General features: G+C 53.5%; 1 protein-coding gene and 1 long non-coding RNA gene across 2 annotated transcripts in view; one reads left to right on the forward strand and one right to left on the reverse strand.

Annotated features, from left to right (window-relative positions):
- Positions 1-685: 685 nt before the first annotated feature.
- Positions 686-9,857, reverse strand: LOC111766365 (uncharacterized). The gene is made up of 4 exons (XR_002798435.3): positions 9,441-9,857; positions 5,367-6,105; positions 3,585-3,670; positions 686-3,086 (listed from the first exon to the last, which is right to left on the reverse strand). It is a non-coding gene; the product is annotated as an uncharacterized lncRNA (long non-coding RNA).
- The window catches only part of CLMN (calmin), a 120,012-nt gene continuing 104,935 nt past the window's right edge, over positions 8,407-23,483 (forward strand). Inside the window, exon 1 of the mRNA XM_004467644.5 lies at positions 8,407-8,571. Coding sequence (XP_004467701.2) covers positions 8,490-8,571 — 82 coding nt within the window. The 5' untranslated portion in view covers positions 8,407-8,489. The remainder of the gene's footprint in view (positions 8,572-23,483) is intronic.

Consider the following 23,483-nt stretch of genomic DNA (forward strand, 5'->3'; position numbering starts at 1 on the left):
GATCATGCATACGTGTGCCATGGTGGGGAAGTTCAGAGTGGTGAGAATATTTAACAGGGGGCTCTGTTCTGTGGGAGTCAGGGCAGGGCAGGAGTGAGAGATTATTTACAAAGATGGACCATGGAGAGGTGGAATTTACCTCTTCGTCTCTTGAATCTGATTTTGGCCATATGACTTGTTTTGGCCAAAGGGATGTTAGCCAATGTGATGCAAGCAGAAGCTTCAAAAGAGCTTGTACACTGAGGCCTGCCCCCCCCCCCCCCCCCCCCCCGCAGCACGTGGCATTCTAAGACCATGATGCGAGGAGCACAAGCTGGCCTGCTGGGTAGAAGTGTTCTGCTCTCACCAACCATGTGTGAGCTGCCAGGCAGGTGAGGCCGTCCTAAGGCATCCAGACCTGCCCAGGTACCAGCTAACTGCAGATGCATGAGTGAGTCCAGCCGAGACCAACAGAAGAACTGCCCAAATAGGAGCTAATTAATGACAGCTGCTTTAAGTCACTATTTTTGGGGTCATTTGTTACTCACCAAGGCTAACTGATACAACAGGGAAAGGGTCTCCCAATGAAGGCATGGCCAAGCTAGGTCTGAACAACCAGCAGTAGTTAACCAGGCAAAGACTAAGAGAAGGCAGAGAATTACAGGTGGAGGCAAGAGTATAGAAGTCATTTGACAGGAGGGAAAGCTGTGCTTTTTCAAACTCTTTATTGAACACATACCCAGAAAAATGTACGTGTTGGTGATTTATCATGTAGGGAATAAACACACTTGTGTAACCAAACCCAGATAAGAAACAAAACAGGACCAGCACCCCAGAAAACCCCAGGTATGTCCTCTCCCGGGATCACATCCCTCCAGTCTCCTGACTTCTCTCACCACAGATTGGTTCTGTGAGTTTTTCAATGTATCGGTGCATCCTACAGTGTGCGCTTGTTTGTGTCTGGCTTCTTTTGCTCCCCATTATGGCTGTGAGGCTCATCCATGCTGTTCTTTCATTCTCATTGAAGAAGAGCATTCTATTCTTTGTGCATTCTCCTCTTGACGGACATTTGGGTCGGTTCCAGTTTGGGCCTCTAAAGAATAATGTTGCTATGAATCCCCCTGAACACATCTTTTGGGGACTATGCATACACATTTCTGTTCGGTAGAGACCTCGCTGGGTCATAGGGTTTGCATATAAAGCAGTTCTTGGGGGAACTGAAAGGGAACAGGTGTCTGGAAAGAGGTGGGGGACACATTAGGGGAGTGGTTGAATCTTGTAGAGCAGGGGTTCTTAACAAGGGGTTTTAATTGAAATTCAAAAAAACATTATTCTCATGGGGACGTGTTGGTGCAGGTATGATATATTTATTAAATAATACACAATATAGTGTGGACTTAGTAAGGGGTCCGTGGTTTTTACCTGGCAAAGGGGTCCATGGAACAAAAAGGTTAAGAACCCCTGTTGCAGAGCCTTGTGGACTTGGTAAGGAGACCAGTTTTTAAGAGAAGTGTGTTGGGAAGCCAAGGAGTGAGATGAGCTGGTGACATTTTATGACTGGAGTGTAAAGTTGGGGAGCATCAGCGGAATTAAGGAAACAGGCTTTGGTGGCAGGGGCCTGTGACATGAGGGTGGCCTGGACCAGGAATCAGTGGAGGCAGAGAGAAGAGGACAGCGTCCTGATTATCTATTGCTGCAAGACAAGACTCAGTGGCTTAAAACAGCAGTGTATTATCTCTTCTCGTGATTGGGTTGACTGGGCTCAGCCAGGCGGTTCTCACTGGAGGTCTCTCTTTGCACCTGAAAGCTCAGCTGGATGAGCTCTTGTCCAAAACAGCTTTCTTCTTCAAAACACTTGTGCCTGGTGCCTGGAGCGGCTGGGCACTGGTGGGCAGCGCACTTTCCTACTACACGTGGCTAACTTGGCGTCCTCACAGCATGGCGATCTCTGATTAAATGGCAGCAAGCTTCCCCCAAAGCAAGGAGGCCCATGCCAAAGCTGCAAGGCTTCTTATCTCCCCCACCCCCCCCACACACACATTTGCTTGACCAAGTCAGTCGTTAAGCCCAGTCCAGGTTCAAGGTAAATCAGACTCTGTTCTTCACGTGAAGAGCGGAGTGCATTGGGGGGGATGGCCTAATGGCACCATCTTAGAGCACATGGTGCCATGGGTGGGTTTGGGAGATCTTTATGAGCAAAAGCTCATGGGACCTGTGGCAGGCTTGGAGGAAGGCTTTTCCCTTTCTCCTTTGGAACCTGCTTGTTAAAATCCACCAACAGTCCAAAGCATTCTCGAGGGGACACTGGGCAGGAGTCAGCCGTCCATCACCCCGAGTGGAAATGCCTCCCAGGGTTGCACACGCACAAAGGAGAAACCCTCCTGCCCAGGGCGGTAGAGAGGGTACTTTCGGTCCTGACTAGGTCAGAACCCTTGCCCTTGATGGTCTTGTTTACACAAGCCCAACAACTGGCTGAACTTGGTTTCCAGTGAATCTGTAACTTGAACTGTTGCCCTAGGAACCCGGACCAGCTCAAAGGCTGCCGGGGTGGAGCAGCAGGAGCAGACTTGGATTTGGTCCAGAGTCTGTGATCGAGGCCCTTCTCGGCCAACCAGAGCTCCCTTGGACCTTGCGTGATCCTGAACCTCATCAGCAAAATCAGGGGATCACCTCCCTCAGAGGGTTGCTGGGAAGATCAAATTCAACGATAAATGTAAAGCACTTGCTGCAACGCTTGGCAAAAGTGAACACGGGTGATCAGTAGCTGAGTGGCGGGCAGCAGCTGCACAGGACGTTTGTTGAAGTGGAGTTGCCTGTAGCAGGTACCATCAGCTCCACGGTCAGGCCTAAAGAGTTTATTTGTACCCTGCTTTGGCTTTTAAAACATCTCTTCCTGGGATTATCAGCAACCAAATTTTGCTCCTGACTCCAAAATGTTAAAAAAATTTATATATATTTTGCGACGTTGTTGTAAACACATTTTTCCCCCTCCCTGGACAGCCTATCTCTCCCATCTTCACATTGCCAACATCACACTTTGTGAGGAAAAATGTTTTTAGCATCTGCTTTACTGGAAAATGTATCCTCCTAAAATAGTGTTCTAATGTCTGCAAAAAAAAAAAAAAAAAAAAATTAGCAGAGCTGTCTCCAGGGAAGCAGCCTTTGACTACTCAAGCCGGGAAGAAATGAAGGGTTTTATTTGTGGAAATTAGGGCATCCAGTGCTGTCTACTTGGGAAGCAGGTCTTTTCTTTCTTTCTTTTTTTTTTTAATCACCCACCAACACCTTCACACATAAAAATTTTTAAATAAAATTCCAGAGAACGCATGGATATTTGACATTACAGGTAGTCTCCCAAGTTTAGGGGCAGTTCTTCTTCTGAACGCAGTTCATTTTGTCCCATAGAAACGATCTGAATCTTACTGAAGACTAGCATCTCCTCTCCACGTACATATCTCTTATCTCACAGCAATCCTGCCAGATAGAGATGCTCGACCCCATTTACCGATGCGAGCACGGAGAACTTGCCCAAAGTCAAGGCGCTCACACGGTGCCAAAGCAGAGCTCCATTCTTTGTTGACTGTCCAACGTCCCCTACCACTCACCCTTCATCCTTTTGCTTGAGCTTGGATGCCCCCCGTTTCTCAGCATCTCTCTACCACCAGGTTTCCCATCATGTCCTGCAAGATTCCTGGAGGCAGGTTACAATAGGGAGGGGGGTTGGATACAGACTTCAGCAGGGAAAACTTCAGCAGAGAGGCAGACACCTGTTTTTCTCTAAGCCCCAGAGAAGGCTATGACTCCCTTGAGGATCCTGTGGCTCAAAGTATTAAAAGTGACTGCTTGGCAAGGCTTCAATAGCTTGTTTATTCATGCAGGCAGTAAACATTTATTGAGCATCTACTAGGTGTCCAGCTGGAGCTGGGCTCTCATGAGACAAAGGCCAATTAGCCCTGCTTTCTAGGTGTTTGTGAGGTGAAGACGTGCAGAAACCTATGGACAGAATGCTTCAAAAATCCTAAACCAACTGGCTAGGACTGTGGATTCCGCTGTCTGGACAATCTGTCCCCATGGCCCCTGCTCTGGGGTAGACCACCCCCATCTCACACTTGCGTCACTGCAACTGGCAGGGCCTCTCTGATTCCTTTTCCATGCTGCATCCCAAATGACCATGGATCCCTGTTTAGTTCTCCAAAGACTCCCCTCTGCCCTTATGGTCCATCCTCCTGAGCCAAGCCACACTATAGAAAGCTGGGACCCCTTCTTGCAGAGAGATTTGGGGTCTTGTTCACTGTTGGATCCCTAGGACTTAACACTTGGTCAGGTCATGGGTGGGAGTTCAATGAATATTTATTGAACAAATGAATGAGGCTTGGCAAGGCTTTACTTTACATCACAGCCTGTGACATCATAATGCAGACCCCCTAGCCCAGGAGATGTTCTTCCTCTAATCATTGGCTAATCTAGCTAAGATCCACTATAACCCCTCAGCTGGACTTAATTCGAAATTCATATTGGTTTTTACACACTGGTGAATGCTCTGACTTCAATGGAGCTAAGAGTTTTGGAAAAGGTTATGTAAGCAAGACAGTAGAGAGGTACATATGACTTAGGACAAACTGCTAAGTGTCTGGTCTGTAGCATAAGCTCTTGCTCAGTCATGTTTGGGACCGAGGTGGGCGGGCAGTGAGGGCTACAGACAGAGACTGGTTCTGCCTCACTCTGTGGCCTTGGGCAGCTTTGAGGCTTTAACCACGAATGATCTGGGCCTCGTTGGCTTTATGGGGTCACCGTGCAGCCTAAGGGTGGTGCCCACACAAGGCTTATGGCAGGTGCCCAAAGTCCCCGCTGCTCTCCTCTCCTGGCAGTGGCCGGGAAGGTCCCTTGGGGTTATTATCTTCCTTGATCCTATTCTCTTCCAAAGTGGTCTGGGATGTGGAAGTGCCAAGTTTCCCGGCACCACCCTCTGTGTGAAGCCAGCAGCCCCCATAAGCAGCGGCAGGCAGCTCACGGCACCTGATGGTTTGGAAGTCCTTACAGGGCGAGGGATGTTGGATTTGGTGATCTCAGAGGCTCTGTCCAGGGATTCTCTGGGATTCTTGGACTCCAAGTCCTTTCTCTTGGCAGAAGTCAGTTTCTAACAATGACAAGGGTTCTAGCAGAGTTGGGCGACTTCCATAAAAATCAGTCCCCAGAAACTCCCAGGGAGCCAAGCCTTCAGGCAGAGTATTCTCCTTCCCCCCAAAAAAGTGCAAAAGAAAAAGAGGACTGTTAGTGCATGCTAGAGGACAAATACCAATCCCCCCTGCAAGTCACACACCCCTCTGTCCCAGCCAGAAGTCCAGCCCCGTGTGGCCACGCAGGCCCGAGCAGAGGCCGTAGCTTACCTTGATATTTGCCTGGTGCCCAGTAGCTTGCACTCGTCCCACTGCAAATACACATTTTTGACCACCTCCTCAGAAGTTTGCTTGGGCCCAGGACATGGGGGTCAACTATTTGTCAGTTTGGACCCTACTTTCTGAGTTCAGATCTACACAGAGAGCCACGCAGCTATCCATTCATTCAATATTGAGATCCCTCTCTGTGCCAGGCACTGGACTAAGTGCTTGGATGGAGAAATGAATGAAATGGCCCTTGTTCTCAAGCACATCATGGTTTATTAGGGGAAGTTATCAAATAAAAATAATTATAACGCAATGTGCAAACAGCAGAGCAGGGCTCACGGGACATGAGGCTGAACCGAATATTACGGGAATTGTACGCTGTGGGGACTCACTTGAGCCTTGGGGCATCAGGGAAGGTTCTGTTGAGGTTGAGCAGGAGTAAGCCAGGTGAAGGAGGGCAGGGAGCATTTCAGACAATGGGGCCAGAACTGAGCAAAGGCCTGCAGGTGGCAGGGGTATGGCCAGGACCTGCAGCAGCTCAAGGGTGTTGCACCCAAAAGTGAGAAATCAGGACTGATGGGTCAGGAGGCAGCACCCCTGTACCAACCAAGTCAGGGGCTCCTCTGAAGGGGACAGGCGTGACGACACCACTATTCAAGCGCCTGTTAGAGGCAGGCTGCACACGACATGCTGGCTCAGGCTCCTATTCCATTGTGAAAACCCCCTCCAATTCGCTCTCCACCTAGATGCAAAGAAAAGTTCCTTAGACTGGAGGACTGACACCTGGTATACAGTTGGTGCTCACTCAATGCTGATCATGACCCCTCCTTGCCAAACGAGGCAACGGTCCACGCACAGGGTCACTCATCTTTAGATCGTGAAGAATGGCCTATCCCTGCAGCCAGCATCGGGGCTGGACATGGTTTCAAGCCTCGAGTTCCCTGCAACCAGCCTCCTGTTGGAGAGGAAGCCTGATTCTCTTGACTCCCTGGTTGGGAAAGAAAATGATTTTCAACCCAACCTCACTCCACAGCAATTATGGAAAATAAATCGAAGTGTGAAAACAGGGAGATGAATAGCAGATGGGGCAAAACTAGGTGGCAGCTGGCTTCTACCCCCCTGGACTGCAGCACCAGGACACCCCTGCTCCCTGGACTGTGAAATACCCATCAAGTCAGCGAGAGCGAGTCTCCCGCCTCAAGCCCTGCAGTCCACACTCGGGTATCCCAGAGCCCGTGATGGTGCCACCCCCTGCCCCGCCAACTCCAGGTTTCCAGCTGCAGAGACCAGGATACTAGGAGGCCTGGGGCAGGCTGGGCACTCCTGGCAAGGGCCCTGGGAGGTTAGAAACACAACTGATTGGTTTTGGGCCTGATTATAAAAATCTGTGCCCATGATGGAAAACCTAGAAAATGAAACAAGGGGAAAAAAGAGCTCCACATCTGGACATTCCATTCCTGTTCATCTCCTAACTCGGTGGAATGTCAGCTCCCGTGGGCAGGGACATCCTGCTCCTAGCTTTGTCCCCCATGCCTACAAGAGGGCAGTGCCCAGGAAGCCTCCCCCCCCCATCAGGGGCCCCTCTCCACTGCCCACTGCCCAGGCTTCTGCCCCAGCCCAGGCTCGGCTGATTCTCTCCCTTCTGGAAATCAACTCAGTGCGCAATTATCTTGTCTCCTTTTCATTGGCGGGCTTCCGCTGCCCACCCCCTTCCCCCAGAAGTAGGCAGCTGGCTTTCCTGGAGACCCTCTCCCCAAGGGCCCAGCCTCAAGACCCTGGGAGGGGCTCTGTGATTACTTGTTAATTAACAGTCAGTTCGCCTGTCCCAGGTTTTGCAGGATTTCAGTACCACAAACAAGGCAGCCCTGGACAGGGGCCAACGTGGAAGTGCTCCGCCAGCCCTGCCCATTTTATTTTGGCTCTTGGAAGACTCCACATTTAAGGCCTTTTCCTGGGTGGCCTTATGGTCCTGGGAAGGGACAGGTCACTGAGCCGGAGGACTGGGGCTGGGACCTCCTGCCCCTACCTCATTCCAGGCCTTGGGCAAATTCTGTAACTCCAGGGACTCAATTTTTCAGTGTGTGAAACCACTAAAGAACTATTTGCCTGAGGTCTGAATTGTGGGCCTAAAGAAAGATAAGATCCAGGAACCCTCAGAAGTTAAAAGAAGCAGTGTGGAGGGAGAGAGACAGAGAGTGACAGAGAGACAGAGAGAAAGAGGGAGACAGAGAGTACGCCAGGGCGCGCGGCAACTGGGGCATTTCCAGGAAAGCCTGGAGAGGTGTCCTGGGAACCCCACGGCGGGCCCCTGAGCCTCCAGCTGCTGCTGGCGCCTCCCCAGACTCGGGGTTACATTTAGACCTCCATCCCTGCTTAGAGAGAGGCCCCAAACCCAAACTTCTCCCCATGAGCCTAACTTCGGAGACAGAGGAGGGTCTCCCACCAATCCCGATTCCGTATAGTTCACCCCCCACCCAGGCCTTTGCCACTCCCGCCCCCCCCTCACCAGGTGCCCCCAGGGGGCGGAGGTGGGCCCTGTGGCTGGGGAGCAAAGGACCCTAGGTGGAAGGTGTGTGCGTGGGGGGGCGATGGTACCCAGGACAGGGGTGAGAGGAGGCGCCCCGGGGCTGGGCTGGGGGTGGGGGGGCTCCTGGACCAGGTACGGACACCTGCGGGCTCACGCCTCGCTTGCGTCACCCGGCCCACCGCCCCCTGAAACATCACAATCTGGGGGCCGGGACTCGCGCCTCATCACCGCCCGTTTGCAACCAAACAATCCAGTCAACAAACACCCCGGAAAAAAAAAAAAAAAAAGAAACCGGTCGAGCCCGGCCTCCCCCCGCCCCCGCGCCCCGCCCCCGCGCGCCCCGGGGCCCCCGCCCCCGGATGGGGGAGTGAGCGCGAGCCGGGCGCCCCGCACCCGCCGCCCCGCGCCCGCCCGCTGCCCGCCCGCGGCGGGGGCGGCTCCCACCGCGCCGCCCGCCCCGCCCGCGCCCCGCCCGCGCCCCGCCCGCCGCGCCTCCGGCTCCGCGGCGCCCTCGCCGGGTGCGTGCCGCCCGCCCGCCCGCCTCTCCGCGCCCGCCGCCCGCGCCGGCCCCGGCGCCCCCGGCCCGCCCGGCCCGCTCCATGGCTGCGCCCGAGTGGGACTGGTTCCAACGCGAGGAGCTCATTGGGCAGATCAGCGACATCCGAGTCCAGAACCTGCAAGGTAACGACCCCCGGCCTCCGGGGGGTGACCGCGAGCCGGGGGGTGACCGCGAGCCCGGGGGAGCCGCCGCCCCCGCGCCCCGGCCCTGACCTCCTTCCTGTCACTGGACCGGGGCTGGGGTTGAGACGCGCCGCCCCCCGCGCCCCAGCCAAGTCGCCCCAGGCCCGAGTTACCGACGCCCGGGAGGTGGGGCGCCCACGTGGGTGTGGGACAGGGGGAGGGGGGTCCCATGTTCCTTGGGGAGCCGCCCGGCGCTCCCCCCTTCGGCCACCGCGGCGAGTTTGGAGAAGTTGTGTGCTGGGCTCTTGGGGGCGGTGGCCCAGGTTCGGGGGTGGGGGGGGGGTGGGGAGGAGGAAGCGCGGCTGCGGCTGCGTGGGCACCCGCTCTTCCCGGGTACTTTGGAGACCAGGAGACTGAGTGGGGGGCAGCGCCGCAGAGGGAGGCGGGGCAGAAGGGGCCGGGTGGGGTCAGGGGGTAATCCAGGCTCGACGCTGTCCTCGGATGCCGCCCCTCCCCTGGTCCCCGCACGCCACCTGGGGAGAGGACGATGATGACAACCCTTGCCCCCCCAACCTCTGCCCGGGAGCAGGACTTTCAAACCAGAGGGGTGTTTTGGCTAAGAACGGGTGAAAGAGAAACTCGGGGTGCCAACTGGGGGCTGATGGGCCCTGGGGGTGGCATGTGCCACAGGTGAAATGTGTTTATCTTTCAAAAGAGTTTACTCACTGTAGAAACTTAGAAAGCACAAAGACATATATTTCAAAATCACAGCCCGCCCCCAGTTGCCCCCAGTCCTCCTAAAGAGCTGCTGCTCCTGCAGTTCCTGGCGAGTGCCAGCCTCCCTCTTTTCCTAAGTGGGCTGGGCTCACCTGGGCAGTCCTGTGTCTGGTCTCTCTTGCCCACATTGACCTCTGCAGGTGAAGTTTCTTGGGCCGCTTCCCCGGCAGGCTTGGGTTCCTGGAGATTCCAGGTTGGGGGTGGCTCTGGAGCCAGCGCACAGACTTGGGTCACCTCCCCCTCTGGTCACCTCCCCCCCCCCCCACAGCAGGTACCTTGCCTTTGCAGTTGGAGGGAGGGAGCCTGGGGGGAGGGGTGCGGTCTGGGGGCTGGCTGGGCAGTAGGTTTAAACATTACCCCTCCTCCGTGCTTCCTGGGAACCCACGTGGACCTGCTCCGCCCAGGGGTTGGGCAAGGACAGTGCTGGCAGAGGTGGCTGGGAACCAGGGAGGGGCGCCTAGAGCCGGGGCCGCTGGAAATGAGTTTGCTCTGGGCTCCCGTTGTCTATCTTGACCGTGATTTGTGTGAAAAGGAGGAGGATCAGGCTGGGGAGGTGGAAAAAGATCCCTTTGCTAAGAAGCCGCATGCCTGAACCCTCTTGTCTGCGAAGTGACATCCCATTGGGGTGGGCATTGGACAGTAGCTTTTGCTGAGACGGCATCTGGTTTGGGCTGTCAGGGCGTGTGTGTCTTAGGTGCTGGGTGGGCGTTTCAGAAGTGCATGCTAACCAATGCTTGGTAGGGTGTTGCATTCCTGTAACACCTCTTTCCTGCTGGGCCCTGAGCCTCCAGGAGCAGTTCCCAGTGTGGAGAATGACTTTTATGAAGGGCTGCACCTCAGTATGAAGGGCTAGTTCCACCTAGGGCAGTGGGAGAAGGCTTCGCAGAATGGGGATAATCTCAGACGAATCTTGAGGGATGAATAGGAGTTCACTGAGCGGGCTCCTCCTTCTCCCTGGATCCCAGTGAACTGTCCCCACTTTTAAGCAAATGCCAGTTACAGTTTGAGAATAAATTGCTTGGCCAATTTTTTTAAACCTTTAAAAACTTATCTGTATATAGCAGTCAAGTTGTAAGTTTAATGAATTTTTACTTATGGATACACCTGTGCAACCACCTCTCAGATCAAGACGTAGATGGTTTCCAGTCCCCTAGATGGGTCCCTCTCCTTTCTCCCCATCAGCAGCCCCTTGCAAAGGTAACTTTCTTCTGACCATAGATTAGTGTTGCCCCTAGAACTTCATGTGAAAATGAAATGTACCGTGTATACGCTTTTGATCTGGCCTTTATTTTGGGCAACATTGTCGGGCTTATCTGTGCTGTTGCCTGTGTCACTAATTCCTTTCTATTGCTAAACACTGTTTCTTGTGTGGATGTGCCACCATTGGTTTATCTGTACACGGTTGAGGCACGTGGGGGCTGTTTGCAGCTTAAGGCTCTGATGAGTGACCCCACCTGTGTCTTTGGGAGACACTGACCCCGCTTCTGTGGGCACAGACCCACGAGAGGGTCAGCTGGTCAGGCTCTGCTGCCGTGCCCGGCCGTCCTGGGAGGGTGCTGGCAGTGCCATCAGGGGCAGGAGTCCATCTTCCTTCTTTCGGCTTTTCCCTGGTTTCCCTGTCTCTCGAACGGATGCCCAATAGACATGTTCTCTCCCTGCCTCCATGGTACTCAGGAAGCCCCAACCAGAGGGCCGGGTCCAGAAGGCTTCCTGGGCCAGGCTTAGAGCATCGGCCAAAACCAGCTGGTGGGTGTCAACCCGGCCTCGGACGCGTCTGGACGACCAGCTCTGGGTGCCACCGGCAGGGGCCTTGCCATCACATCTCGACTCAGTGTGGGTGGCAGTCAGGGGAGGTGGGAGGAGTCCAGTGGAAGGGTCTTTTAAAAACAAACCCGTGCTTACTTAATGACACAGGTAGTGACAGTTGTCATGGAGATGGGAGGCAGGTACGGTGGGGTCTCCTGCATCTGTCATAATAGGTAGTGAGAAAAATTCCTAGCCTCCAACGCAGGTGGCAGCTGCTATAGGGTCAGGCTGACCAGATTTTTTCTGGAAAGCTTTGACCCCTCTGTGGGCCTGGGAGACTAAGGAGGGGCAGCCCTGAGGTCACGGCCTCTGGGACGTTGCCCTTCAGAGGGTTTTAGTGGTAGATCTGTTTCTGTACATCTTTGTGTGTCCATATGTTCAGGCATCTTGGCCCCTGCTCCCTTGCCTTTCCTGTCACCCTGGACTGTGGGATTGGGATTCTAGAATCCAGGCAGATAAGATTATGATGCCAGCAGATTGTCCCCTAAAAATGCTGGCATGAAGATTTCCTGACCTGCCCTTGAAGGCCGGAGTGAGCTGGGTGGAAGGCTTGCCTCTTCCAGGAGGCCGTCGATTTCCAGCATCTGGCACCGGGTTGATGGAGACTCATGTCCGTGCATTCACTTGGTGGCTCCTCAAGATGTCTGTGAACGAGAGTCTTTGGCCAAGCATGGGAGTTGTCCTGGGCAAAGAGCGCCTGTGTCCCCCTCACAGCGTCCCTTGCAAGAAAATGGGAATGGCCCAACTGTTGGCTTTCTCAGAGAAGAGAGAATGGAACAGCAGGGAGGCTGGTGTCTCCTGTTTCTTTGGAGCCACGTGGGATGGAAATGAAGTGGGGGCGTTTGGATAACTGGCCTGTGCCCTAATGCCGTGCCTGGTTGGGGCTCTCATGCCTCTCCAGCTGAGCACACCACCAGTTCTGGTGTCACTTGGGGAATTGGGTGAAATGAGGGTCAGGACAGGGTTTTGGAGACAGTCCCATTCCGTAGGAAGCCTTGACCACCCACCATTCACTTTAGCAAGTGTGTGCCAAGCCTGTAGCACCATGCAGACTTGAGACCCTGCCCCTAAGTGGCAGGACACTGATGGGGTGCCCAGCCAGCATGGAGTTGCTCGCCAGGCGTGGGAATTTTCTGAATCGAGAGCTGGGGGCTATCCTTTTGATTTGGCCCTTTTGGGGTTTGCTGCTGTAGTGCTGACCTCATTGCCGTGGTCCGGCTGGGCTTGGGCGGGTGCGAGGAGCTGAGGTGGCTGGAGGCAGCGAAGCTGGGCAGACAGGGGGTTGCTCTCTCACTGCTCTGGGGAGCAGGCAGGGGCCTGCCCCGCTACCACGGGGGCCCTGGGGCCATGGCTCACTTCCGCCCGGCCTCAGTGTTACTGTCGCTCAGTACTCTCCATAGTTAGCAGTCAGGAGCTGTGATTTAGAGCCCTTGGAATGGGCTGGCCAACGGAGCAGTCCTGTGCTGCGTTCCCACAAGCCTTGGAGATAGGCCCTCTTACCACTTCTCCAGTCGGAAGTGGACCTGGGATTTGAACCCCAAGCTTTGGCTGTCCTGGCGTGGGTCCTTTGGATGGATGGTGTAGGTGCGGGTGCAGGAGCAATATCCTCAAGTCAGGGACCTGGGAAGGCTTCTCAGAGGAGGGGGCAGTGGAGCTGGGCTTTGCAGGCTGAGCGGAAGCTTGGCAGTGTAGAGTCCACACTTCAGTTGCAAGGGGCTGGAACAGCCTGAAGCTCCGAGGCAGCAGTGGTGCCATGTGCTTAAGAAGGTGCAGCTTGGTCCCTTAGCCCTTCCTCCTTTCCATGCCCCTGCCTGGGGAGCAGGTGCTTGCCTGGACTCTGCCTGACTGCTTTTCAGTCTCTGGGCCTTGCTTCGCCTCCTCCAATCCACTCACTACCCAGCCACCCAAATGCACCAGATCCCCATGGCCCAAGGGCTAAGGGCAGCAGGCCCAGGGCTGCCGTGACAGGATAAAGTCCACGCCGTTTAGCCTGGCACTCGAGGCCTCTGTGGGCTCCCCCCAGCGTCCTTCTCTCCCTACCTCCACTTCCTTCTCTCCTTATCACTGGACCATCCCTGCACACAGCAGTGGGATGTGTGGCCGATTTTTTCCAGGAGCTGGAGAAGAGAAGGATCCGGGGAGGGACCTTTCTCCACCTCCCCCATTCTTGGCAGGCACAGCAGGTGCGCTAGAGGTTTCTTTATAAAAACCAGAATAAAATCAAATGCAGGTGTTCCGTGTCCTCGAGGAGCTTGCTGCCTATTAGGGCAGTGCCCCTGGGGCTGTGCTGGGTTCTGGAATGAATCATCCCTTGGAATGTTCCTTTCTGTCTCCTGGCTGGAGCTGGGCCACAGGCTTTGAGTTAACTCTAGACTTGAGGCAAAAAGCCGTGTCCTGGTCCCAGCTCTATCACTGATGTGGGGTGTGGATTCTTCTAGAGGGGCTTTTCCAGGCCGAGCATTGTGCAGTTGGGGAAGTCATGTCCAGGACAGGATGCTGAAGGCCTCTGGGTTTGGGTCTTTGTTTTCTTGCTGACTTGCGGTGGGATCTGGGGACAATCTCTCCCCCAGCTGGGCTCTGGTTCCTCATCTGCAAAATGCAAGGGTTGGACTACCAGGGTTTCAAACGAGCCCCCTGGGAAGGTTGCATAAGGAGCGGTGGGGCCATGGCAGAGAGGGCCCCCTCAAGCCGTCCGCTCTCCAGCCCTGGTGCACATGGGTGGGTGGCCCGTGTGTGACTCTGCGCACCACTGAGCAGGTAATTCAGCATAGTTGGCCGCGTTCCCGGATTGTTTTCACTGTGGAGGGCTGGAGACTCACTTCTACCGAGGGTCCAGTGGAGAAAGGATTGCAGTTTAACAGCTTTGCTATAAAAGTACACGTTGCTAATTGGTGCGCAGTCTTAATTTATTCTTGGCTGATCAATTACAGGTTCTATGAAATGCTGGGGAAAGTCTCAGAGATCTGCTCTGAACTAGCTGTGCTCAAGTGGAAGGTGCCAGGCGGGTTTAGGGACCTGCCCGTGCTCTCATGGCAACGAAGGCGTTAGGGCTCCTGAGTCCATCTGCTCAGGTGGGTGCCACAAGCCAGTTTCGCCCACGCTACCCTCTCCAGAGTGTTCATGGGGCCAGGCACAGTGCAAGACCCATCCCCTAACTGGTTTGTCAGTGAGCGAGAGGGAAGCCCGCTATCCAGTTGGCAGCTTAGCCTGGGAAGAGGCTTCACCCTAGACTCTCATGGCGGTAGCCACGGTTCGTGGCTGCCCTGGACTCTCTGTGAGCCGCTCAGAGCAGCCTGCCGGCCATGTGGTCTCGTGGGAGAGGTGGGACATCTGACCAGATTTGTGGCTCTGGGGAAGCGTCCCTTTGCCAGAGAAGCCAGATTTCATTAACTGCCCTCTCTGACCTGCGGAACACTCTGGCATTTAATTTTTGATGGGAACAGCTGAGTGCTGAGCGAGTCCTCTTGCCCAACCAGCCATAGGTCAGGCCTGCCCTGCTTCAGAGGAGGAGAGAGAAAAATAAAGTGGTTGTCTTTTCAGTCATTGAACCATTACGTGAACTCCCTGTTCCCATAGAAAGCTTTTTAAAAAATCACACACACACACGCACCCCCCACTTTTATTTAAACAGTGGTAGATTGTGTCCGGCGCAGTAGGAGCTAGAAGCAGCATCAAAAATCAAATCACAAGTGTGGCTTTAAAGAATCTTTGACTTTTTTCGTGTCATTTGTTCTGCCTCCTTTTCTTCCCTTTATTAACATTTTTCTATCAAAGCAGTGGTTGGCAATCTATGACCATGTGACAAATCCAGGCTTCCCCCTGTTTTTGTAAAATAAAGTTTTATTGGAACACAGCTCTGCCCAGTTGTTTGCATATTGTCTGTGGCTGCTTCTGGGCTCCAAATGGCAGAAGCGAGCAGTTGTGAAGGAGACATCCCTGCAAAGCCAAAACTATTTCCTGGCCCTTTGCAGAAAATGAGGAAAGACAGAAATGGTAGGAATTACTAGAAATGTTCTCCACCAGAGGAAAGGGGTGTGTGTGTGTATGTTTTAGTTGGGGGACCAGTCCTGTCCGTCTAGTCTTAGTTTTTACTAAGCCATTTGCTCTGTGCTTGGCACAGTGGCCCATGCTGAGCCTAAGCCACCGGGATGCCCGCGGATCCCAGAACCAGAGGTGTTGTGACTGCCGCCCCGAGCCACCAATACTTTCTTTTGCGGTGATAATTCTGCTCCTGTTTTTTTTCCAGAAGAAAGCCTCAGTTAGCCTCTATTCTGATGCCAGCACCTGTGTGACAAGTGGTCACCTTCCTTTACCCCCAGCTCGTGTGTACCTGGGGCTCTAGGGAGTAGCCGGGCGAGGCCAGCCAGCCTCCCTGTGCAGTGGGAAAGATGTGCCCTTGCGTCCTGCGTCGGCGAGCCCCGGAGGCCTCCCGATCGGAACGGGGCACCTGGAGGGCTTGCTGCAGGATGGCAGGGATACGTAGGGTGACACGAGCAGGACTGCTTGGCCTGTGATGAGCGCCGACAGTGTGGCTGGGGTCCATTTGACACCCGCCTTAGAAACGGCCATATCCACTGGAAGCGTAGCCATCAAAGGACAGTGACCGAGGCTTCCCGAAATGCCAGCAGCTGGCGATGGAGGGATGAAGGGGTCCCCCAGGAGTTTCCAAACCAGATATGATATGGTTGAGTTATGTTAGAACCAAGGATGGTCAAGGTGGGTGCTGCAGGAGAATTGAGGGGTCCTAACCCACCCTTGGGGGGGGGGGCAGAGCATAATCCTTAGTTGCCAAGGCATGGAGTGTGAAACCATGGGCTGGGGGCTGGGGTCAGGGAGAGACCCAGCAGGTTTTTCCGTGGCACTGAGGCTGGGGGGAAGCAGGGAGGTGGGCTCCCACATTCTCCTTTTATTTTTGCCCTTCTTGGGCATGTGGAAGTTATAGTCCAAAGCCCCGAGGGTGAGGAAATGCCAAGGAGGACTTGGGGAGCTCTTGGGTCTTTGGGGCATAGGTCAGCAGGATGTTCTCCTGGAGAACTGGGAGTCTAATCAGAGGGACCTTGAGGGCTCTGGCCACATCCTACCCTCCCGTATGGTAGTTCTATTCCTCTCTTCTTTGAAACTATTTTTAATCCTCTTTGGTATGACGTACTTAAAAATCTGTGTTCTGAGCCCTAGCTAGGAACTGGGGTGTGGGCACAGAGACCTCCAGCCAGTTGCGTGGTGGCAGAGTGTGACTCCTCAGATGGTGTCTGCGCTCACCCCTCCCTCGCTCCCCAGCGCTCTCCCGCCCTTCTCGTCTCCCGTGCTTTGGCCCCAGCCTTGTTTGTTGCTGGGACCGGTCTTTCCTGCCTCCAGCACCTTCTCCCCTGCAACCTCCTTTCAGCCCTGTAACCCAAAGTCCCTTCTCTTGCCAGGTCCCCCCACCCCAAGGTTCCTGGCCCCACTCACTTCTCCTGACTTTCCTCGCACGCCCTGGGCACCAGCTGCACCTGGATGTCCTCCTGCCCCCCACGGGCCACCCTTTCCACCATCACTGTACCTTGGCCTGCACCATTCCTCCTGCTGAGAGTGACCTCACCTAGAGGAGCCTCCCTGAACCCAGCTTGCACCCCTGCCCAGGAGGAATTCACGGCCATCTCCGTGATGGCACTTCACGGATGCCTTGATGCCCCTGCCTGCCTGGTCCCTAGGAAGTGTGCACTTCTGTCCTGCCCGTGCCTAATGCAGAGCAGGTCTTCAGAACGAATAACCAATGGCCAGCAAGCCGCCTCCTTCCCCGGGAGAGCGAGCAGCCAGAAGACATTTGCACCCATGGATTGTCCTTATGTTCATGGAGTCTGGTGGCCCCCAGTGCAGGCCACTCGGTGCTGCACTGGCATTTCGTCCATTTCCCTCTTAGCTGAGCACACCGTCGGCGCATACCCATACTGCTTTGTTACATTGTTGCCTCCATGAGATTAGCTGATGAGATGAGACCAAGAGTGCTCACCTGTAAGACACTCTTTTTTTTCCTTCTGTTTCTCCTTATTTTTATAAAACAAGAGCAATCAAATGCCCTAGTAGTTTTTCAAACGAGGGCTTAAGAAAGACAGCAGTGTGTTTGAAAAATTGCTCCCCTATGCTGTCGTGCGACCCCTTCATTGCCAGGCTGACTTGGGGAAGTCCTGGGTTGCCTTACAGAAGATGATCTGGGATGGCGTTGTTGTAAAATGTACAGCATACAGGGTCGGTTGTATGAAAATCAGTTAATCAGGGGTCATCTACTATGGTTGTAGAAACTTGACGTGATTGTGGGGCCATGGGGTGAGGAGATGACCGCTGTGTCTGACACTGGGTCAGACCTTTACAGACCACTCATTTAATCCTCCCAGTACCCCCCCTGGTCGGCATTCTTATCTGTTTCCAGAAAACAAAGGCCCATTGAGATTAAGCCGGGAGTGCCATGCTGCTGAGCTAATAAGTGGTAGATCTAGATATCAGCCCTAAACTGGGAAGATGGAGCAAGTCAGGGGTGGAGGATGGTAAGAGGAGGGCCGATGGGACTTCGGGGACGGAGAAGAGATGGGGGAGATCACGGCGGAACCTACTGTGGAGAAGGCAACTGACTTGGAACCCAGAGAAAAAGATGGACCCGGGCTGAAGGAGGTTGGGCGAGGAGTGCAGGCCCATCTCGGATGTGGCAACTTGGAGTGGATATGGTGACTCAACCCATTCTTTGATGCTCTGATATATAACGGGGTTCCTCCCACTGTAAAAATAGAAGGCTAAATTCCTGATGGGTGTCATGGTGATTCCTAGGGGCAGATCAGAGAAGAGTGGGGACACTGTTTCCATTTTAAGAGGTTGAAGAAATGAGTCCCTGCAGCCTTGAATTATGGCCCAAGTGACCAGAGGCCACCCTGGGGGATCATCCTGCTGTGCTCACCTTCCATCGTATTGTGGCGAGTGCAGGTTATAAAGCACAGGCACCTCCGTCCATCACTTAATTCTGCCTGAAGCTCCTGTGGTTTGTGTTATATCCCTGTGAGCACTAGCTGAGGCCCATCTGCACAAGGTTCTTCTCCTTTGCACGGGGCCTGGTTGAGCTCTCCCTTGAAGAGTTGGTCTGGCCTTTGAACCTGACTCTAAAACTTGATACCTTACAAATGAAAGCCAAGGGCCTTGAGTGTTGGGGGTCAGGTTATTGGCAGACCTGGATGATGGCCTGGGTGGAGTTCCCAGGAGTATTGTGGGGTTAGGGCCACAGAGTGGCTCTTGATGGCTCACCTGTGGGGATGACATACTACAATACCATGGGAACGCTGATCTACTAACAGAGGGGTAAGAGAAGGAGGAAGAGGAGCCAGGAATCAGACAGGTGTTATTCTCAATAGACTGAGACTGCCCAGGGCGGACACTGCAACTCCACATTTGTTATTAGTGATGGTTGTCTACACTTGGTTTGCCCTGGTAGACCAGAAGTCCCACTGAGACTCTAATTCTTGAATGTGAGATTAACCAGGCAGTGATTTCAAAGTTGGAAATCATTTTACTTCACATTTTTAAAAAAATGTTTTATTCTAAAAAAATTTCCCACTTTTAATCCCATGCAAATATATAATTCAATGCTGTTAATTCCTTCATAGTTTTGAAGGACTTGCTCCATTGGCCTTCTAGCTTCTAGGGGGGCTGCTGAGAAGTATGAAGCCATTTCTGATCCTTTGTATGGGGCCTGTTTTTTCCTGTCAGGAAACTGCTGGTGTCCTCTTTTTGTCCCCAGGTCCCTTGGACTTCAGGGTGCCCTCCTCAGTGCTGGGCACTTAGTGAAATCTTTGCATCTGGAAACTCCTGTCTCTTGGTTCTGGGGAACTTTCTTGACTTGCTCCGTTATGCCTTCCTTTCCGTGGTTTTCTCTGACCTTCTAGAACTCCTGTTACTTGGATTTTGGTCCTCCTGGACTGATCCTCTAGTTCCTTATCTTTTCTGTTTTCCATCCTTTTCACTTTTGCTCTACTTTCTGAGAGATTTCATCAACTTTATTCTCCGTATTTTAATTGATCACAGTTTTAATTTGCAAGCGCTCTTTTTTATTCTTTTGAGAAGCCTACTCTCGTTTCATGGCAGCGACATTTTCTCTTCCATGCTGAGGCTGTTTAGGTTGGCGGTGGCAGGATGGTGCTTTGAAAGGCAATTAACAATGCCGTGGCCAAGAGCTTGGACGCTGGAGCCAGATTCCCTGGTCAGAAGCCAAGCTCTGCCACCTACTTGCTTTTTGACTGTGGGCAAGTTATTTAACCTCTCTACTTTTCCAACACCTCATGTGTGAAATGGGGATAACAGTACCGATAGCTGCCTCGAGGACTGTGGCTACCTGAGATCCTAAGTGGCTGGAGCCAGGCTTGACCTATACTGAGCCAGGTCTGTGCTCCTCCTTCTCTGCAGAGCTGTGTCTTTTCCCTGGTTCTGAGTGTTTGGCTTGGTCTGGAGCTCTCCCGTTAGATGCTTCTTTCTCTAGCTGTCTCATAATTCATGTTTGTCTTCTCATATTTAAGAGTTGGGGGGCTAACAAGTAGCACTGGAAGCTCGGAACTCATGGGGCAGAGGCTTCTTGACTGGACGCTCCTCTGTTGGGTGCTCTGGCTGCTTTGTTCATGGGCCACCCCCATGTCAGCATCGTGAGGTCTTCACGGCTGGGCTGGGCAGAGTTTCCATAGAAAAGTCTTACAGGCTCTAGCCCAGAGAGTAAAGGCCAGGCCTCCGGGGGGCTGGAGGCTGAGAGAAGAAAGAGGCTGGGGGAGGGAACAGTTAGGGTGTCCTCTGCGTCCAGTATGCGTAAGACCACTCAGTTCGCCTGTTTTCAGGACAGTTCCCCATCCTCCATGTGTGACCCCAAGACCTTCTGTCTTATGCTTAGAGAATGAACTTCCAGTCTCCTGCCCAATAGGAGAGGGGCAGGCACCCAGATGGGGAGGGGATGTGGCTAGGAGAGGGGATGTGCAGAACTAATGGGTCTTTTCATCTAGTCCTTTCATTGTGTCCTCCATCCCAATCCCATTTCCAGAGATTCTTGCCACCTCTAATGCCTGAACCTTCGGGACTTCTGGGTTGAAATTGGGTTGGTTTTCGTCTTTCCTCGCTGCCAACTAAGCTATAGATTTTTTTTTAGTTTGCTGCATCAGTTACCACCACGTGTCTATCTTTTCACCTCCAGCACTTTCTTGCTGTTTCTCCTTCTTCTGGGTTTCTTATTCTAAATGCATAATACAACAAACAGAACCCCGTTACTCCAGGCTTTAGTGGGCTTTCGAGAGGACTGAGATTAGAAGCCTGTGAAGAGTCTCGCTCTTCTCCAGGAGGGCTCGCCCCGACCTTTCCAAGAGTCTGGGAATAGCCGGGCCGACCAGTCTCACTGTGGTGGGAAGCTGGAGACTGGGTGCTGTTCCTCTAACCTTGAAGATGTGAGGTCTGGCAAGACCTGCTGGCCATTGCCCACTCCGTATTGGCCATTTTCAGGAAGAGCTGCTGAATACTGCTTACCGGGCGAGTCAGGCTCAGTGCAGAGTGCACACGGCCAAGTGCCCCTGGCTCTCCTGTGCCTGGGGGAGCCGGGGTGAGGGGGGCAGCTGCGGAGGTGGAGAGAGCCCCCACCCAGGTCTCGAATCCCCATTTTTGGGGTTAAAAGCTGCAGCCTGTGCTGCACGCAGGGTGCACTTACACCTCAGGAGAGAAACTCCCGGCGGCTGGCGGAGCCGGGCATTGGTTTTCTACATTGTCTGAAAGCAGCCCTTCCTGCTTTGAGGAAACCTTCCCAAGCCCAAAGCCATGGGCTACCTTGGGGAGGATTGGCTGGTGCTGAGCTTTGAAAGTTAAGATTATCCTGCCTGAGCCTCCCTCCGGTCCTGCTGGACTGACTTGACTTGACCTTCTAGATTTTTGAGCAGGTCGGATTACGTGGGAGGAGGAGCACTGTGGAAATACACTTTGGAGATTCCGGTCGAGGTGGAATCAATGCCCGGGCTCACAGGCCCCTTGAAAGGAAGTCTTTTTCTCCTCCGGCCCTTATCAAGTAGGCAAGTCGATCGATAGGAGCAAAACCTGAGAAAGGAGAGCTTGCCCTTTTGAAGGCAGGCCTGGGTTTGGATTTTGACTCCATGGGTTTGTAGCCGTGGCGCTTTGGGCAAGTTGTGTAACCACCCCTGCTGCCTGTGCTGCAACTTCACTAAGCAATGCCCGCCCAGCGTGGCTTGGGGGGTTGGATTACGTGGGAGCCCCGGAGGAGGTAGGCACTTACTGGATGACCAGTGTCCCCCAGAATTCTTGTCCTCTGTGGCTTCATGTGGAAACAGGGTTTTGCAGAGGTAATTAAGGTAAGGATGGAGGTGAGAACATACTGGATTGGGTCGGGGGGTGTCCTTAGAAGAGGCTGGGATGGATTCACAGACAGACACGGAGGGGGCCGTGAGGAGAGGAGACTGCGGCTGGAGTGCAGGGTGCCAAGCCAGAGGACACGGCCGCCCTCCACCTCCAGGAGTCAGGGAGGCCCGGACGGCTCCTCTCCTAGAACCTTCAGCAGAGACCTTGGTTTTGAGCTTCCTAGCCTCTGGACTGTGAGAGAATAAACTCCCATTGTTTTAAGCCCTCCAACAGGAGGCAATGTGTTGCAGCAGCCCTAGCAAACTCATACAGGTCTTTTGAATCAATATTTCCTTCTTTATTTAAAGTAAAAGAAGAATTTTTTGGTATGGTGGTTGATTTGGGTAGCAGCTCAATTGAGTGAAATGGAGAAATGAATCCATCCATAAGCATTTGGGGGCTGTGCTGTGTTCCGAGCTAGATAGCGTGCATGTCAAAATCAGTGTTCAACTCGGGATCCTGCTGCACAGACTCCAGGGCAGTAGTTTACAAGCCTTAGTTGAGTTGTCTAGACTGAGCCCTGGAATCCTTTGCAGGTAGGTGAGATTATTGGGTTGTGCAGTCCAGAAAGGCGTCATGGGTTAGCAGGCCCTTGGGTCGGGTGAGGATTCAGGTAAGTGGAGATTGGCAGGGGAGGCCCTCCAGGTGAGTGAACAGGCTGGGAAGGTTCAAGAAGGCAGCTGGCCTGCCTGATTGGAGCAGAGGGCCCTGCACGGTTGGCGTCTTCATGAACAATGGTGCAAGCATTTGGACTCATTTTCCTGGGAAGCTGTTGCATCCTGGAGATGTGATCTAGACGGGCCCTTGGACCTGGTTTTCTCCATGTGAGTCTAGGGGGGTCAGCATTGGCTTTGGGGGCAGAACAGTCTTCTTTAGTAGAATGTCTCTTACGTTGCAGGCTTAGAGTCCTTCAGTTGAGTCTACCAATTGTCAATCATATGACAATTAAAATTTACCCCACTAATTCCACCTAGGAGTAGTACCACCCATTTGAGAGGTACTACGGTAATATGAATGCAAACAGAAGGGGATACTGGGTTTTCCAAAGAGCTGTTTCCACTCTTGTACACAACAGGGGTGGTGGTAACTACATGTGCCCCTCATTCAAAAGACTCTTTGATACGAAGCTCCGGCTCTGAGGCTCTTGGAAAATCAATAGTTGATGTAATAGGTTGTCCCGTGAATTGTGTCCATTATAACCAAGTCGTCTCCAGTTGTCAGAAAAGTTCAGCAAAGTGATGCAATAATGCATGACCCTTTTGGATTACTCCATGGAAAATTACTTAATGCATCAGGTTGCAGAGGCTGCATCTTGTGTGTCTGTCTTCCACAAAATATTGCCTGCTTTCTCAAGTCAAGCCAACCGGAGCCTTTCTGGTTCTTAAGTTAACTTCATGCAATAGCAACTTCCGGACATGTTTATTGAGTGTCTGCTTGGTGCCAGACACTCTCAGACGCTAGGGATAGAGAGGTGAGGTGAGGAGAACGGGCCCAGACTCTGCCTCCTGGAGGGGAGCCAGTTGTGGCAGGTGTCACGGGGATGTAACACCAGCTGTGACCATGGACTCCTGGGAGAGCTTCTAGTGCTGGAATCTGTGGTGGGTTCCAAAGTGGGAGTTGTCAGGTGGACAGGGAGGAACGTTCTGTGCAGAGGAAACCTAGGCTCAGGTGAGCAGGCCCGTGGCTCATGGATGTGGCTCTGTGGACTTGAGCCTTCAGAGCTTGTGTTAGCTTGGGAGCCCCTCATGAGCAGAGCCCTGGACTCTGGAGCTGGAGGGCGAGGGTCTCTGGGCCACTGAGAGAGCAAAAGGTCTGGGGCTCACTTCCTTTAAAATCAGCTCAGCCACTGATACTACAGCACTTGGCTCTGACACCACCTAGGAGTTGGGGTGGCCTTTGGGGCATGTGGTTGGTGGCACTGTACTTTCTAGTGACTT

This window comes from Dasypus novemcinctus, chromosome 3 (assembly GCF_030445035.2).
Source record: "Dasypus novemcinctus isolate mDasNov1 chromosome 3, mDasNov1.1.hap2, whole genome shotgun sequence".
Taxonomy (NCBI): domain Eukaryota; kingdom Metazoa; phylum Chordata; class Mammalia; order Cingulata; family Dasypodidae; genus Dasypus; species Dasypus novemcinctus.